At 37.6% G+C, this 17,329-nt stretch overlaps 1 protein-coding gene across 11 annotated transcripts in view; it reads right to left on the bottom strand.

The window, feature by feature from the left end:
* The window catches only part of PCLO (piccolo presynaptic cytomatrix protein), a 396,208-nt gene that overhangs the window by 75,481 nt on the left and 303,398 nt on the right, over nt 1-17,329 (bottom strand). For 10 of the 11 annotated variants that reach the window (XM_030013412.2, XM_030013405.2, XM_030013406.2 and 7 more), the window contains 7 exons: nt 16,543-16,651; nt 15,869-15,936; nt 13,008-13,219; nt 7,877-7,927; nt 6,820-6,950; nt 5,160-5,186; nt 1,396-1,489 (listed from right to left, as the gene is read on the bottom strand). In XM_030013412.2, coding sequence (XP_029869272.1) covers nt 1,396-1,489; nt 5,160-5,186; nt 6,820-6,950; nt 7,877-7,927; nt 13,008-13,219; nt 15,869-15,936; nt 16,543-16,651 — 692 coding nt within the window. Of the gene's footprint in view, nt 1-1,395; nt 1,490-5,159; nt 5,187-6,819; nt 6,951-7,876; nt 7,928-13,007; nt 13,220-15,868; nt 15,937-16,542; nt 16,652-17,329 lie in introns of those variants that run through there. The other variant, XM_030013414.1, reaches the window with a different exon arrangement.

The raw sequence follows: 17,329 nt of genomic DNA, 5'->3' as shown, positions 1-17,329 counted from the left end.
TCTTAATTACAACTCAGTGAAATGTCACAGCAGAACCTGAAAGCAAATTGAGTAAACTGAAGAGCCTTTTTTAAATGGAAAGCTCAGTTTGGAAATATTGTTGGCTTACCAAACCTTTTTACAAAACCCAGAAGACCTAGGTTTTACATTGCAGCTAGACAAACACCACAGGGGTTTTTTTCTGACGTTTTCACTGTCAATGAGCTATAACTTATGCAAGCCTACACAAAACAGCATGCAAAAGCCAGCAAGCTATAACTATTGCATACAACAGGGCACCTCTGAAGTAAATCGGAGCTACTGCCTGTTAAGTTCAGACATGTAGACTGAATGAGCAACCATCTAAGTTCCTCTGTGGGAAGGGTTTTTCTCCATGCAAAAATGAGTATCTTAATCTATGTTCCTCTCAATGACCGAGAAGAATGAATAATGAAATTTTAAGTTAGAGAGATAATATTGAGGACTTGGTGTAATGTTGGAGAAGTATATTAAAAGCATGGGGAAATCTATTCACTAAAGAGTCTGGTTATTTTGGGCTTTTTTAAGAAGTTCTGAAAGATTAAATGGCCTTGAAAAATGAAGTTGAAAGTATCAAGAATAAAACACTAAGAAAGGCAACAATTCAGGACTGTGTACAGATCCATTATTCTATAAAATATACTTCATAATTTAAAGAAGTGGACTGATCATCATTTTGCTCATTATGCCTTTTTCAAATGGTAAAAAGCCCGTTTACAAGGGGAGATGGAGAAAAAGAGGACTCAATTGCTTCATGCTGCCTCAGTTAACCCTGTAGGTCAGTTAGAGTTAGGAAGCCACCAAGAAACGGAGAAGACTTCCACAGACTTCTTTCCTAGATGTGAGTTAAATCTTTCTATAACAAGGAAATTACATGTCTTCTAATTTTTTTTAGGTGATTCATATTTCAAGCCCATTGCTGTAAATTGCTGCTAAATCTAAAAATGTATCTCTACACTTTACAGATATTTGTTAATAAGAAAATGGTAGGACCTGTGTTTTGTGTGAGCTTGCATGGCTTTTGGAATGAAGAGTGACAGTGATTTCTGCATCTACTTCAGAAACTTATGTCTTAATTTATTCCCTTCCTGTATTCCATTATCATTTTTTAAATTGCCACATCTGTACTTATGACATGATTATGAGCGTAATCCCCACAAATTACCATTTTTATGAGTAGAAGGGACAAGAAAAGAGCATTGATATAGTAAGTTCTATCAGAGGCAAGGAAATAGTTCCAAATTTCCCCTAAATTTGGCAAGATTTTACAGTGGTTCACAGAATTGCCTGTAGCACTGCTCCCTTCACAGAAAGCACTGCAGACCATACAAATAATAAAGTAGCAAATTGCACTGAACAGTGCTACCAGTCACGCACCTGCTCCATGGAGATATTTTTATAAATTACTGTCTGATTCCACTCAGGATTCAAGCTTTTCTGTACGTACTTAGTTCTCCTCTTGTACTCGGCACTGAATTTGAACAAAGGAAGGAAACATTACATTAGCGATCTTTTGGTTTTTTTCATTTCTAATGCAAAAAACCACCCACAAACCAAAAACCAGAAAAAGAACAGAACTGCATCTCTCATTTCTGCAACAACTCAAGGTTACAAGAGGACAACGACAGCCTTTGGGTTTTTTTTTAGCATGCTTTCCTGACATGGTTTTTTAAAACATCTTCTTCTGACTCTTCAGCAGGCTAGCTCTGCCTACAACCGTTTCAGCATAAAGCATCAGTCAGCACATGCACATACACTTTGTTCTCTCATTGTAGGTGTTGGGGTCTGATTATAAATTGAAGTGATAATGCACTGATTTATTTTCTAAGACCATCCTCCTATTAGCACTTTAAAGTAGCATGAATCCATTATATTTATAGGTTGCAGTCTCTAATTACAGGAGTCCCATCTCACACGAATGTTTAATGAATGCCATGGGGTAACTAATATCCTGTTAATGATAGAAACACTGATTTCTTATTGATCCTATTCTCTGCCTATACCTCTAACTGTACTGGAAACAAACATAACAGTCCATCAAGCTCATGATTGTTTTTATCAATAGCCAAGAATAAAAAGTTTGGCTGCATAATCTGTTTTTAAAAAGATTCGATAGTGCTTTCTATTGTACTTTCCATTTCCTGAGTATGGAGAAAGCAATACAGCAACCTTTAACAGAATATGGATTCATTTAGCTCTGTGAGCTTTGATGTCAGATTTGCTTCCATTCCAATTTTAACTTAATATAAATTTTAATGGACGTCTCAGAAGAGCTGGGTAGGAGAACATGAGAAGCTTTTAATACTTTGAAAACCCAATGAGATATAAGGTAAAGAACCTCTTTTTGCCAGTCTGCAAGTCAACTGCCCTTTGTCTTCTGTGCAAACCTCTGATACATTAAAAGACTTACATGCTATATCTATTATTAAATTAAATGTGTCCAGGACTGTTCTCCAGCACTAAGGCCAAATGGCACAGAGTGACCTCTATCTGCCCTATCAAACCCTTTTATGGTTCCCCTACATTAGTTTTTGGTAGTGTGCTGTTCTCCTGATTCTCACTTCGAACTTTTGTTTGAACTGTGCTTTGGTTCACACTGTGGCATGGTCTCAGAGATAATGAAATAGATTCCCTTCATATGAGATTAACTCAGAAGATACACTCCAGGGACTCATTTAATCAGCTAGTCACTAATGGTGTACCATGCATCGTACCAGACTGGAGCAGGTCTGAATTAAGGTTGTGTGAAAGATGCATGTGTTTTACTGACACACATATGTCAATGTTGGGTCGTCAGCACCAGCAGTTTCACTCTACAAACTCAATTCTACTGTGCAGTGCTCCCATCTAATTATTCTGGAGTGTCTAGTGGCCTTATTCTCCAAAAGAGGGTGGCCATATCCAAGCTGCCTACTAGACTGATATCTTTCAATGAAAGGGACTTGCAGCTATTTTTGCTCTTACATTTTGCTCTAGTCATTCTATGCAGTTTTGTTTATTTTCTTGCAAAGCATGCTATCCACTGTCTTCCAGTTTATCGAAAAATGTGAACGGCATTGGGACTGTGAAACAAAGTATCTGTCCACCTCTGCTTTTCTGAAAAGAAAGCAGCAGCTCTCCACAGTTCAATCAGTTCTGTCAGACATAACATACAATGGTATATTTTTTTGGGGGGGGGGGGTAGTTTTCTTTTTTCTTGTATGTCAGTAAGAAAAGGATGCATTAAAATCTAGGGAGACCAAGAGCATATGAAAAAGAAACTCATGCGAAGTTATTTTTTTGCATATCTTGGAAGGAAAGCTGAAATACAAAATCTGAATCCTTTTGGAAACTAGATTTTGATGGCAAATCCTATTCAGTAATGCACTTAAATTTTTCAAGAACCTCACTAGCCTTCCTTTCCCACTCTCTGATCTGAGAAAAGCATCCCAATCACCCAAAGTATTAATGAGATTTGACTGACCCTTATGGAGACATGGCACATGGCTAAGTGACAGCTGGGCAGGCAGCATCTCTCTCTCTGGGCTCACAGTACTTCTCAAGTGAATGTCTATTTTGATCGACTATTAATGAAATATTAACTTATCCAAAGTTCTTCTACACCCAGAGTAACCCATTTACTTCTTACCTAAAGTAAACCAGGGTAGTATTATGCAGCTTGGGCCTGTCTAAATGTCATATGATCTACTGGATTTAAGGAACTGATATACTTTCATCTTTGTGAAGAAAGTAGGAAAGGACCCTTTGCGCACTCAGCCAAGAAAATGACACCATGACATTCCCTTTCATTTCATGGATTTCCTTTTGCAATATTACAACTTCATCACCTTTTCAAAGTTTCTGATTTTTTTCAGAAATATGTCAGAAGGTGATTCACACAGCGTGGAGTTTCAGAGCTGGCAGTGACAAAAGGTAAATGTGTTGTTAACATGGTAACTCTGGAGTATTTCCAGTGAAATCCATAGTATCTGGATCTAAACTGGCAAAGGTGGTGTTAGCCGACATTGATGTAACCTATGGTCTGGCTCTGTTGCGGAGGGAAGCAGGAGACCCTGACCACTTCTAAGGAGGTGCGGACCCAGGCTAAGCTGGATGACAGCTGAAGATTTCTAGACCTCTGAAGGGAAGGATCTGGCAAATACATTAAGTTCATACCACTGATGCAACTTTCCCCCAACAACTGTGATTAAGAGATGGAGATGATTTAATAAAATGCATTCATTAAATCAGTCTATACCTAGTATGAAATAATTTGCACTTGAAATTCTCAGAGTATGCTGTGTGAAAAGATGCAAACTGCATTAGTCTCTTCTTTCTCATTTCTCTATGTTTCCTTAATTATAATTTATTAATACATAATACCACTGAAAGTACAATGAAAAAAGTATTATAGAATGACTGCATATAAAATGTGGCATTTAAACACATTCATTAAATAATTTTATTAATGAAGAAAAAGACTGATGATAGAGAAGATCTGTTTATTGAAATTCATCTGCTGACTTGTTTCATCAGTTTTCTACTTTTAAACAAATTTAGAATTTAGGCTGAAATACTGTTCTTATGTACTTAGCCTGGGCTGATATTAGTATATCTTGAGAATGGAGTTTTGCCTTATGTTTCCAACTCCAGGACAAACAAAGCACTAATAATTCAATAGGTAAAAATTCAACTTTGTTTATGACAAAAAAACCATTTCTGTGGTCAAGGAGCTTTAAAGCCAGCTGTGCAATTATCTAGAATTATACCTGGCTTTAATGCCTATACACTGTGCAAAGTATAGAGAGAAAAATGTTCCATTTCATTGCCAAACAGTGCCTGTTTCTCTTGGCACTAACACCACTCAAAATCTTGATACAAGTTCACAGTCAACTGTTTTGCAGCTTTCAGTAAGTGAGAATGAATCTTTAGATATCTTTGAACTTTGGCCCTAGAATATTACGGCACCAAGAAGCATTAATTACTCATTTCCAGTTCCTTCTGACCTGGAAAAGGGATTTATTAGAGAATGAACAGCAAAACCATGCTGCAATTGTGTGCCATCAAAACTCAAGAGAAATCTATAGTTCAATGCACAGGCTTGTCATATCATGCATGCATACAAAAATGAAAGAATAAAATTGGAAGATAGCACACTCTACCTTGCATTTTGGACAACCATGACTTGACTGCATATCCAGCATTTACAGAGTTAGGAACACAGAGGAAGCAGTGTGAGAGAAAATGAGAACAGAGATGAAAGAAAACATGTGAATAATGGGTAGTTTCTAGTTTCAGAATCAAAGGAAATAGAAGCATTGAGAAGAATAAGAAGTCTAGCGTGGACTGAACTACAGATAAAAGATATTCAGTAGCAATTCAAGTTTGTGCTTTCAGAAACAAGTTTAGCACTTTTGAGAAGCTCTTCATTTTCATTATTCCCTAAAGCCCCAAGTTAAATGCAAAACTGTAAGATTACCATGTTTTAAAATAAAGAACCCAAACAAAACTAAAATCCAAATTCTTCACAACTTGGCAGCAAGTTTAAACCTATACTTGGATCTGGCTTAGACCTCTGCAGAGTGAATGTCTCTCTAGTTCAGTCTTATTTCTACACCAGTGAATGTACCTGCAAAATTCCCAGTAAGATTGATTTGACAAATATCTTACAAGACTTTTAGGTGCACTAAAAAACCCCTCAAGATTTAGGCCCTGTTCCCATTATATTCAGTAATAGTTTTGGGCCCAGTGCCACTGAACAATATTGAATGCTGTATAGCTGGAATTAGCAAGCTACAAAAGAATACGCATGCCTTTAGTTGTACCATTCATGCGCTTTTAGCGGTTCTTGCCCATATGTCAAATGCTGAACTGTGACCTGAGCATCCACTTTCCTGTTACTTTGAAGAGAACAGAAATACAGATTTTTAGTTGTGTCATCCTAGCCTGAGAGTCTTTTAGGATGAGTGTGATTACACAAGCAGAGAAGTTTGCAGGAATTTGTCTTTGCAACCTAAGGTCTGATCCAGCAGCTTAATTTTAGATATATGTATTGTGTCACTGAAGTCAGCAGTATTATTATAACCATGTATACTTATGCATACATATGACATTCTGCAACTTTAGGGCACAAAAAAGAGTTATAATATTGCTGATACAGAAACATATCTTTCAAAGGAAACACTAATGAGCTATTTGTAATTACAGAGTGTAAAAAAGCAATGGTTTTGTGAAAAAGTGATTAGTGATTTGTATAGTCATTAGATACAAAATTACCAGGATTTCTAAAACCAAATCTTAGCTCTTAAAAAAAAGTTATAAAAAATCACATGGAATGAATGTTTTCTGACTAGTATTTCTCACCTTTGATATTATACTGCAACCTTAAATTTATCTCAGAAACTGTAATTCTGTATGTTTGCAAATCTGTCCCAAATTCGGAATGTCTTGAGCTGAAGCAAACATTCCATGTTAACCTTAACGTGTAGCTTTCTATATTACAGAAAGTATTATATATATTTAGTACATTTGAGTAGAGTCTGTTGTTCTTTTAATGCATATTTTTGCATGTATTAGAATTTTTAAATGGAAACATGAAAAAAAAAAAAAATCTACAGGAATGATCATGAAGTCCCTGAGGTCATTAGCAAAGTATGCACATTCTCCTGCGAGTAGGATCTGGCTCTCTATTAAAAATCCACCATTTTTCCTGGTGTTGGACCTGGATTTTCTATAGCAATAACTTTCAGTTCTGTTTTATTAGGGACAGGTAACAGACTCAAATTAAAAGAAAGTTCAGGTTAAAATTTCCTCTATACTCACCCTCTCCCTGGAAGAAGATAAACTTTAACAAAGGGGTCCGAATAGCCATTGTTGTCTCTGGGAGCGAGGTTTCTTGCCTGAAGGATGTGGATGATAAGATTGCCAAGGTGTTTGTCATAGTTGATTTGAAGCTAGAGAATGCATTAAAACACAGTAAGATTATTTGTTATTTTTACTTCCCAAATGATTTGATACCGCTCTTAAATTCTTTGAATAAAATGCATTTTAGACCTTTACTTTGGCTGGAAATAAACACATTTTGGAAGTCTCTCTCTTTCTCTCCTGACTAGAAAGAGATGCTAGATGATTATGTTGGATCTTGAAACAAATATTGCTTTCAAAGTCTGCCAGTATTAGTTAAAAAAAAAAAAAAAAAAAGGAAACACACATATTGATCTATTCCAATCAGGAAAAAGGAGGTGAAATTTGAACCCTTGATATTAATCTGAGCAATAGCCAGCTTATGGAGTAGGAATTACACAAATTCTGACTACCTGGAGCCCAAGCCTGGGAAGAATGTTATAATACTATGGAAAGACCCATAGTACTGGTATAGGAGTGAGGGATTAATTAAGGAAAAAAAAGACAGAAATCTATAGGAAGTTAGGCTTCATTTATTCTTCTGCTCCCAGTTCCACTATTTTAAAAAGCTAGCGTAAAGTCAGTTTACATAAGAGATAACCACAAACTTGGCTTTGCATGGAAATAAATACACTGTACTATGAGGAACCCACAGCACTCTCTGCTTAAATGTAAACAGTCTGGGAATTTCTGAAGTAAACCACGATAAGTGCCCAAAGATTAAAGATTAGAATGAATTTCACTACTTTTTTAGCCCCTTCAGGAACAATAGCATTTTCCGTCCTTCTGTTTGTATTTCACAAGCCAACATTAAAGACAGAGGCAAAAATCAAGCACTGACTTACATAAGTGACTTTTCAAGGGGTTGGAGTTGAGTAAGAAATCAGTTAATGGAGCTTGTTTTCTGCAAACTTAATCATCAGAAAAACGCAGCCAGTAGCAACAACAATTTACACAGCAAAACCTACAAATTCACCTGAATTTCTCCAGTGATTGGATGGGAAGCAGACTTCATAGTTTCCGTGGGCTGCGAGATTAAAATACATAAATAAATACATAGGCGCACACTCACAAATATACACATAGGCATATTGGAAATAATAGATTTTCAAAGTTAACTTTTTTAACAGGTGTTGTTTATACTCCTGTATTGCCACACATTTTTAAAAAACATTTAATTGTCTCCAATTTGTATGCTCAAAACTAATAGTTACGGTATTCAACAGCACTTAAAGTCCATCCCAGCCATTTTAATCAGCCTTCGTGCAAGTAGAATCAGACAACTTGAACACCAAAGTCTTTACAGTCTGAGCAGATTGGTCACACAAGGAGGCATGGGGAGAAAAAAACATATAGCATTAACCCTGTCTAACAAAAGTGAATGTTGCAAAGAGAAACCAAGTACCATGTCAAACACAACACAGCCATATTTCTATTGAAAGGCAAAGGTTACACTAGTTTAAATTGAGTTTAGATGAAAGTGGGTAGAAAGAGTGGAAAGAATGGTATTAAAACTGAGTGATGTGTATAAGTGGATTTCACAACTGCAGCCATCTCATATAGTAGTTTTTGCTTTATTCTGTGTTTTCTGATAATCAATTCAGCTACACCACTTCATCTTCAAATTCGTCCACACACTTTCCATGACATGAAATTTAAATTTTCTGTTCTCCCCTATACAATGCTGTATAATCATGCTTGTTCCTCTCTGTTCTCTATCACTGAGCTTCTCTAGGTTGCTGACAAAAGCAATAAAATCCTTGGTGTCTTCTTTTTTCCCCTTTTCTTCCCACCTGTTTGTTAGAAGTTGGAAAATAATACCACCATTTGCTTCAATCCTGGACTCTCAAAAATATGCTGTTCTGTTAAATGGTGGTGCCCTTGAGCCAGCCTGGACCTACCTCTAATCTGCAAGCCATCAGTCAAGCAAGAAAACTCTCTCTGGTTCAGTAGCAGGATTTGAATATTTTTGCATTCTTTCCACAGCTGCTTCCTTGGTTGATGCAGCAGAAAACAAAGGATGCAAACAAGGACAAACTTACTGGTCTCTGAAGACTGGTCTGGAAATCATCTTTTCCTATTCTTCCAGACATGACCAGCAGCCTGACCTATTATTCTGTGTAATTAGGATTTCTTTCACTTTCTGAGTAGAGTAAAACTCATCTGCCTTTTTTTGTGCCACCCTACCCTCCAGAAGAACCCTTAGAGATTTTCTCAGGATGTTGGATATGAATGGTTTTAAATTAGGCCAATGCACACCCCTTATCTCCTGGACCAGAGCATGAAGTTAAGGTGATGCACTACCCTTTTCAAGTTTGTGATGAAAAAACATCCCTTCAATCACTCAGATATGCAGACTGGAGCTAGCCAGAAAAATCTCAGCCAAACTAGTGCAATGAAAACACGGGAGAAAAACAGCCCAAACCTGCCTGTTATATAGTTATATTCACTGTCTTGTGTTGCCTTATTTTTGTTTGTTTTACAGGCTTTACCTTGCCTTCTAGATTTGTTTCTTTATGAACACAGGCTTTTTCAGAAAAAAAGTGTTGATTTTTCTCGAGATGCGTGTGCCTCTCAAAAATAGTTCTCATGGAAAATTTTTAAATCAGCTTTTCTTGGTACCTTACAAAGCTTTTAAATAAGTGTAATCCCTCTAACAGCTAAAATAGGTCATCAATAGTTTATAAAATGTTCTGAATCTTAAATGATATTTTAGATTGATAGCAAACTACTCCTAAAACTTGTTTGGTCCTTGAAAGAACATTCAAAAAGAGAATTTCACTCCTTTTGCCAAAGACAGAGACCTACCTGAGCATCATGCAAACTTTCAAAGTAGGGCTTAAATGGCTTACATTTCTCATACCTTATCTCTGGAAATGGATTTTATTATACTTCAATAGTTCTGACCTCAGTCTGTACTAGCACTGACAATACTGACAATGCCACAAAATACCATGGAGTTAGCTGTGCTGTGGCTACAAAATCAGTGCTGGCTAGTCTAAATGCTCTAATTTTTCAGAAGTTTGAATAGTAAAAATAATGAGTTTGTTCACTCCAAATATGTAATACAGAATGTATTAGTACAGATATGTAGAAGGAGTGCAGAGAAAAGGGAATGGGCATGCTGAATTTGTGTGGGAACTTCCAAAGGTGGTTAAAGTGGAGTTCCCTTTAGCCGTGCAGTTACCTTGCTTTTATCTACTTGTCTGTAAAAATAAATGTGCATTTTTGTGTTTCTGTATCATTGTTAAATCTCTGTATTCATTCAAAAGGCTGTGACTCAGCATATTAAATATCTGGAGTTTTCTCTGATGTCAGCTGATTTAAAACTGACCATGAAGAACTACCCAAATATTTCAAAGAAACATGAATAATTTAGGCTCAAAGAGACCTTTCAAGGTCACCTGGTCTAACCCCCAGCTCAGAGCTGGGCCAACTTTGAAGTTGGATCTGGATTGAAAGGCAGAGATGCAAATAAATATCTTTCTTTTTATCAGGGCCTCAGTGAGGATTAATTTGAAAAGAAGGAAAAGTATTTCACTGCTGACTTCTCTAGGAGCTAACGGATCCGAGGATTTAGAAAAACAACCCATTCTTCAAGACACAAAGACAATTAAATGTTCCTATAGGGCATTTATAACCTGGATGTAATCTGCACTGTAGAACGATCACGCATTTACATTACAAAAGAAACAGGTCTGCACAGGATATAGTCAGCTCAAGGCTCCCAAAGGTTAAATCTCTCCTGTGATGGCTAATCTAATTTCAATCTGATTTCTTTTGATACTCCCTGCATGCACTCACACACCCTGCGTAAGAGCTGGTGCTTTGTAAATGCCATCACACCTGCTGGACGAGGTTGTCATTACCATGTGAAACTTGTTAATGCCAGGCTCTGATGCTACAAACTATCACTTTCTGTAGTAATGGGACAAAGCACTAAATACGAGAGAATCGGCACTGCAGAATATCAAAGAGAATCCTACAACATTTATGGAGTGTATATGCTGTACAAAAAGCTTAAAAAAAAAAAGAAAAGATTTTGCTTGCTAAAAATAAGAACAGTCGCAAAACCAAGATCTAGGCAGTTTGGATATTTAGTCTTTCATGATACTTTGGCAAGGCTACAGCCTGCCTAGAAATGCTGTCAGCCCAAGGCAAAGAGCGGTTCCAGAAAGGATGAGCAGTAGCTTTCTCTTCTAACAGAGCTCAACACCATTATAAACTTGGCCTGCAGTCAATGAACAGAAACTATACAAGTCAACAAAAGCTACGGTTGTTATGAAGGAAATGCCTCCCAACATGATTTTCAGAAATAAGCAAAGAATGTTTTAAATATTTGCCTGATTAGTTTTGACTTTTGCATCCCCTACATAAAGGCATTAGTTTTAATAATTTTTTGTTTCATCTTTATAAGCCTTCAGCTGAATTTTCATAAAAGATTACTAAATCCTCTGTGAAGCAGGAGATTAAATTTATGCATCTAACTTTGGGTGACCTGCTACAGTGCCAGTCTTCTCATGTGGACAGAGAGGGGCACTTCTCCAGGATACGCTGTCCACCAAGGATTTATGGATCTCCATAAACTATGCAGTGGATTTAGGAGTGTGATTCACCTAACCAAATGAAAGGGGTTTCAGTGTAGACAGTGACACCTGCACTAAGAGCCCTGCCCTCTCCTTCCCATGCAGTGCATGCACTTCAACGGCAGGTTTCATCCAGTCTCAGGAATTGTACTTCAGAAGTGCATTATTCTCACTAGTAAACATAAAGCACAGGGCAAACTAGTTCGTATGTAGATATACATAATATCCAGAGTAAGGTGTAATGAAACCAACTAACTATTCACCCGATGATTAGGCAATTCTGCCCCATCCCTGAAGTTAGGTGCAGTAAATCTTGGCTTATGGATTTAATTTGTGCATCATAGACCTGAATTAGTTCATAAAAAGGCTATGGGAATTGTGGCCAGGCAGAATTACTATCCAAAACAAACTGATCAACAAGGACATTTGCAGTTTTTGCTAAATTGCTAGATGAAAGAGATATTTTTTGTGTTTCCTCTCACATGAAAGTTATGTAAGCGTATTGAAGAGCTATCTGAAATCAGCAGGCACCATTTCTGGTTTTTGTTTGTACAGTACCTAACACTTTTGTGTCCAACTCACAGCCATAGCTTCAACAGCACAAAAATACAAACATAACAATAATGCAGTAGGAACCTGACAGTCCCAAGAAGGAATAAAAATGCAGAGAAATAAACACCTAGAAAGCACCTTGTTTGCAATGTGACGCTTTGCTTCCAATAGTAAGACAGTGAGTATTCAGGATAGCAATCAGCTTTAGCTGTCTTGCAAATTGCTTAAGCAAATGCAGTCTTCACAGCATTGATTTTCACTTCAGGTGTTAACTTTTGTGACACAAAATGCAAAAATGTGACAGATGACTTTATGATCTAGTTTCCAGCTTCAACTGTGAAAAAATGCTACCAAATTCCCACTCTGCCCTTTCCAGGTGTGCAGGTGGGTGCACAAGGAGAAAAAAGTTCGGCTGAGAAATGGACAGGATGTGGCAAAGAAAATGAGAAACTATGCTTAACAAGTTCACAGGCATCAGCTAGTGACAAAACACATTTTGATGGTAAATTTATTTTTCATTCTTTCCCTGGCTTTCAGAGAAATGCTTAGAATTGCTATGATTATTCACAGCTTGTAACACTTCAAACAGTAGCTTAGTACAGAGAGGGAAATTATGGTCTTAGTAATACCAGCTTCCTCTGTGGAACTAGTATCTCAACATCATGTAGGATGCACTTAAAAAGCAACAGCAACAAAGACTGAAAAGAGCAATTATTTTGTTTAAAAACAATAATATTAAGTTCATGAAATCTAGTTTCAGAGAGGGCCCAATCTTTTATAACCTTGGATAAATCGCATAATTTCCTTTCCTTGTTTCCAAATTCTACAGCTGAACAGTAATACTCAACACTTGTATGGAAATGAATTCATCAATATGTGCTGTGATTTCTTGCTACATTAAAGAAGATAAATAGTCAGTTTCTTCTTGTCATCAAAATGTTTTTGCTGCATAACTAAGAAGTTTCTTACCTTGCTGCTGTGCCGCTTTTTACTCACAGAGGGAGAACCAGGCTGACCAGGGCTGGGAACAGCGCTGGAGGTGGCAGAAGTGGTTCCAGAGTGAACATGAGATCCCTTTTCCACTCCTGAGGAAGCAACTAGAGGCGACTGCTGTAGAGAAACCTTTTGGAGCTCTGCAGCAAGCTGCTTGGGATCAACCCCTGGGGACTTGGCTTTATCTACTGGATTAAAGTAAAACAGCTTTATATTGGTAATTGCTACCACATTCAGATCCATCTTGCCATGGTACAGGGACAAGATAATGATCTTTACAAATTTTCATATCATCTGCTGGTATACTTTGAAGATGCAAAAGGCAACCTATAAAAAATAGACATCTCCCCCACAACATCAACATCCCAATTCCAGTCTTTCTACTTAATATGCTGTCAACCACTGTTACTCATCTCACAAGCTTTCTGAGAAGGTTATTCTCCAGCTGAAGAAAAATAGGCCTTGCTGATCATGCTAAATCATCCTGGAGCAAATTACAGTTTTAAATACTGGCCTATGCTAACTTGCACTGCTTGGAACTGGTCCAGTTTCACCAAGTATCTGAACTTTGTTGTAACAAGCTTTAATCTCAACTTTTTTTTTTTTTTTTCCCATCAACTGGACATTCAATAAAACTGAATTCTGCCTCTGAGATAATTTATACAAAAATAAAGAGAAAAGGAGCTCAAAACTTTAGCACTGCAAATTAATCAAAGCAGAATAAAATGAGATCAAATGAAGAGTAAAAGCCCTGATTCATCTTTCCTTATTACACACACCTATGTGAGGCATCTGTGGTAGGAGTCTGCTTGCCCTCCCTGCTGCCCAGGAAGGAGTAGGGAGAATTTACCTTTTGTAGATGGCAATCTCCATTTATTAGAGAAATGAGGTGAAGTAAGTTTCATGTGTGCCTTAAAGTGCATAGAGTTCAAAGGATACTAGGCTCAGCTTGCTTCCCAGGTTCTCAGAAGTATGAGAGGTTTAAGGCAATACGTTAGCCTTATCCTTTCCAAAGCAGTCTGCAAAATCTCAGAGGTGATGGCAAGAAAGACTTGGCTTGGCAGCCAGAAGGGACTCTACAGAGTTGTTCCAACTAAGAAACTACTAGAAGATTGCTAGACTAGGAGGAAGCATGCCTGCAAGAATGGGATAATTTAGTTTTATTTCTGTTCTTTCTCATTTTGAGTTTTCTCCATTAATAAAGAATATTTTTCATTCTAGCTTTTATCCTTTCAAAACCCAATTTCAGTGGCTATGAATGCCTTTGGTGTTTTTGATCTGCTCACTACAAAAAAAAAATTGTGGGTAGCTCTGCCTCAAAGCTCTGTCAGACTCAGTGTTTGCTTTCAATTAATATCAATAACATCCATTTTCAACAAAAGGTAGCTTGATGGTAAGTATATTAACAGATGGGAAGAGTTACATGGTCAGAAAACAGAGGATTTAATCCAGGTAACTTGTGTACTGATTGATAAAAGAGTAGCCACAAAACACAGAATTCAGAATGGACCCATGAGATGCTGAGTGAAACACTTTTAATCTGCACTGAGCTTGCTGAAGGGCTACATTACAAGTAAGGTTGTGGATATGGTTTAAAGTTAGATTAGATACGACCAATACCATGACTGGAGCTTGCAGTCATGGTATTGACTGAACAGAAGGGAATCCCCCCCCCAAAACCACTGCCATCTTAGGAGTCACATAACAAAATGTCACACAAACTACTTCCTATTGCATCCCTGTATCCTAGTAAATACTATATTTTCATTACTAATGAGAGGCCACAAGCCTTGTATCATGCTAACATAGGCCTTAGGGCTTGTTGTGTGTTATTCGGACTTGCTCCAGTTTGCTAGGAGCTTTATTTTAGCTGGTCTGGCTGCAACAACAACTGTCTAATGACAAGATGGCTATGACCTTAATTTGTCTGAATTACGTTTCACCTTGGATAATTGTATGGTATAATGCCCATTCTTCATAATTTTGATATATAAAGGCACAACACTAATCGCACTGTGTAGACTGATTAATTTCTGACTCCAGATTAATAATGCAGCTTATAGGAGCACAGGCCTGGGGTGACAGCAAGGTTTGGGCACACGACGATAGCTGAGGCCCCAGGGATACCAGCAACTTTCTGGTCAGTTACTGGCACTGATGCAAACTCAGGACCTGGGCAAAATAAATTTTAGGGGCAACAGAAGGAACAAAGAACAAGAATATATCACATGTGAAGTGTACAATATCCAGTCAAGTCTTATGCAATGCAGAGCTGCTGACCGGTGAGGAAAGAGCACGGCATGCTAGAAAAGCTAAAAAAGGCCCCAAGCAGATCCTGAAGCGAAGAGGAAGGAATCATCAACATCATCCACCTCCCAGCAAGGAGGAGTCAAAAACTCTCTCCACAAACATCACACTCTCCCAGCAAATTCCTCAGGACATTGTCGACTTGCTGCAATGTCCCTGGAGTGAAAGCTCTGCCCGCGGCTGCTGAAGGGGGACCATTATGCCACAGTTTTCTGTGGCATGTATAGATGAAGGGGTAGCTAGCGGGAGGTTTTCCCTGAATAACAAATGTTAGCTGCCGTATTGTTACTGAGATTTCCTTTGTATTAATGAGATGGTGTAGACTGTGTCAGTATGGATTGAACTGGGCTAATAGTAATAACCAACAATAAATGCTCGGCTTTGTATATAAGGTGTGGTCCCCTTTCTGCCCACAGCAAGATTTGGGATGTAACACCTGAGCTTACAATGGTAATATCCTAGCTTACATCACATCCAATTTTCAGCTGTTATCTGGTCCTACAGTATCAAAGCAACAGCTTGTCGCTTACCTGCCTTCACTGGCTCATGCAACTCCAGGTGCTGGGGATTCTCAGAGTCTGAGAGCATGTTCAGGTCCCTAAAGAAAGCAATGAGAAGCCTGAGACAAAAGAAACTCTTTCCTCATACCCTCATTATTATATTAAGTAGATAAATGAATAGTGGTTCATGACAGAAAGCAGCTCCCAAGCATGGCCCCTTCTTAGCTGTTTGTATTTGCAATGCTGTCAAAGAGCTGAGAAGAAAAAGTTCTTTTAAGGTGAAATCTTTAATGGATTGAATGTAAGTTTATACATTTCTCGTGATGCTTAAATGACTTTTATCTAAAGGATACAGATTTCAGTAAAAGTCAAGTTAGTGCTAAATTATCATCTTTCTCTAACACCAGTAAATTCAGTGAATTGTATGTGTACCAATGAGAGGAGATTGTGGCCTGACAATAGATATATCATTGTTTATAAAAGCATAATTACTAACATCTGCCTCAGCTTATCTTTTCTTATGACTTTAGAAAGAAAAAAGAACAAACAGACCTCCCACACTCACAGTGAACTCTTGCTAATTATTACATTGATGCTTTGTGATAACAAAGGTTCCACCTTAACAACTGTAAATTTAAAAAAAAAAAAAAAAAAGCCATGAAAAGCCAAAAAAAATGGAAACAGAAAGATGGGGAAAAACTCACAGTCTTACACATATTTCTGCTTCCCCACTCTGTTGAATAATAATGCTCTGGACTTCTTCATAAGTTTTCCCAGTCAAGGGGATGCCATTCCATTCCAGCACCTGCATTCCTAAGAAGGCAAAAGCAGCATGAGGTCAAGTGCTCAGATTTTGACAAAGGCATCAGAAAGACCACTTTGACAAGAAGATTTGATGTGACATTCAGTGAATGCTGTTTAAATGGCACAACACATTAGCAAAGACCTTTCACTTCACACAGATTAGACTGTTGAATGTTATTGTCCCATCAGCTATAACTTACCTGTTGAAACAAGTCAGGAGATTAATTCCTTTCTGATTCAAACTATACATGCACTCTCCACAGTCTGGGTTGCATGATACTGAAAAACTTTTGCAATATCAAAAACATGCACACTTACCAACATGGCAAGGAACCAAACATTTTATATATCAGACATTTCCTGGCCAGCCATGGTCTTGGAAGATAACTGTTCCCTACAGTGGCACATTGCTGTTAAGAAGCTGAGCCTCAAAATGGGACTAAATTTGTGAATGTAATTTGGTAATTAAAATACATTTTCTTTACTTTGTCACTTAAGAAAACATAACAAGATGAAGGCAGTTGGGCAAATTGATTTTAAATGAAAAATGTACCTCCACATTTCAAACATCAGCCTGGAAATACTCAGGTTTAAATTCTTCTTCCATATCTTCTCTTATGAAAAAGTGACAAAACAGCTAAACATAATTCATTGTGGAAGATAGGAACAGAGCTATGATAAACAGGC

This window comes from Aquila chrysaetos, chromosome 5, assembly GCF_900496995.4.
Source record: "Aquila chrysaetos chrysaetos chromosome 5, bAquChr1.4, whole genome shotgun sequence".
Taxonomy (NCBI): Eukaryota; Metazoa; Chordata; class Aves; order Accipitriformes; family Accipitridae; genus Aquila; species Aquila chrysaetos.
The sequence above is the reverse complement of the archived record's forward strand: the minus strand, read 5'-3'. Positions and strand labels throughout refer to the sequence as shown.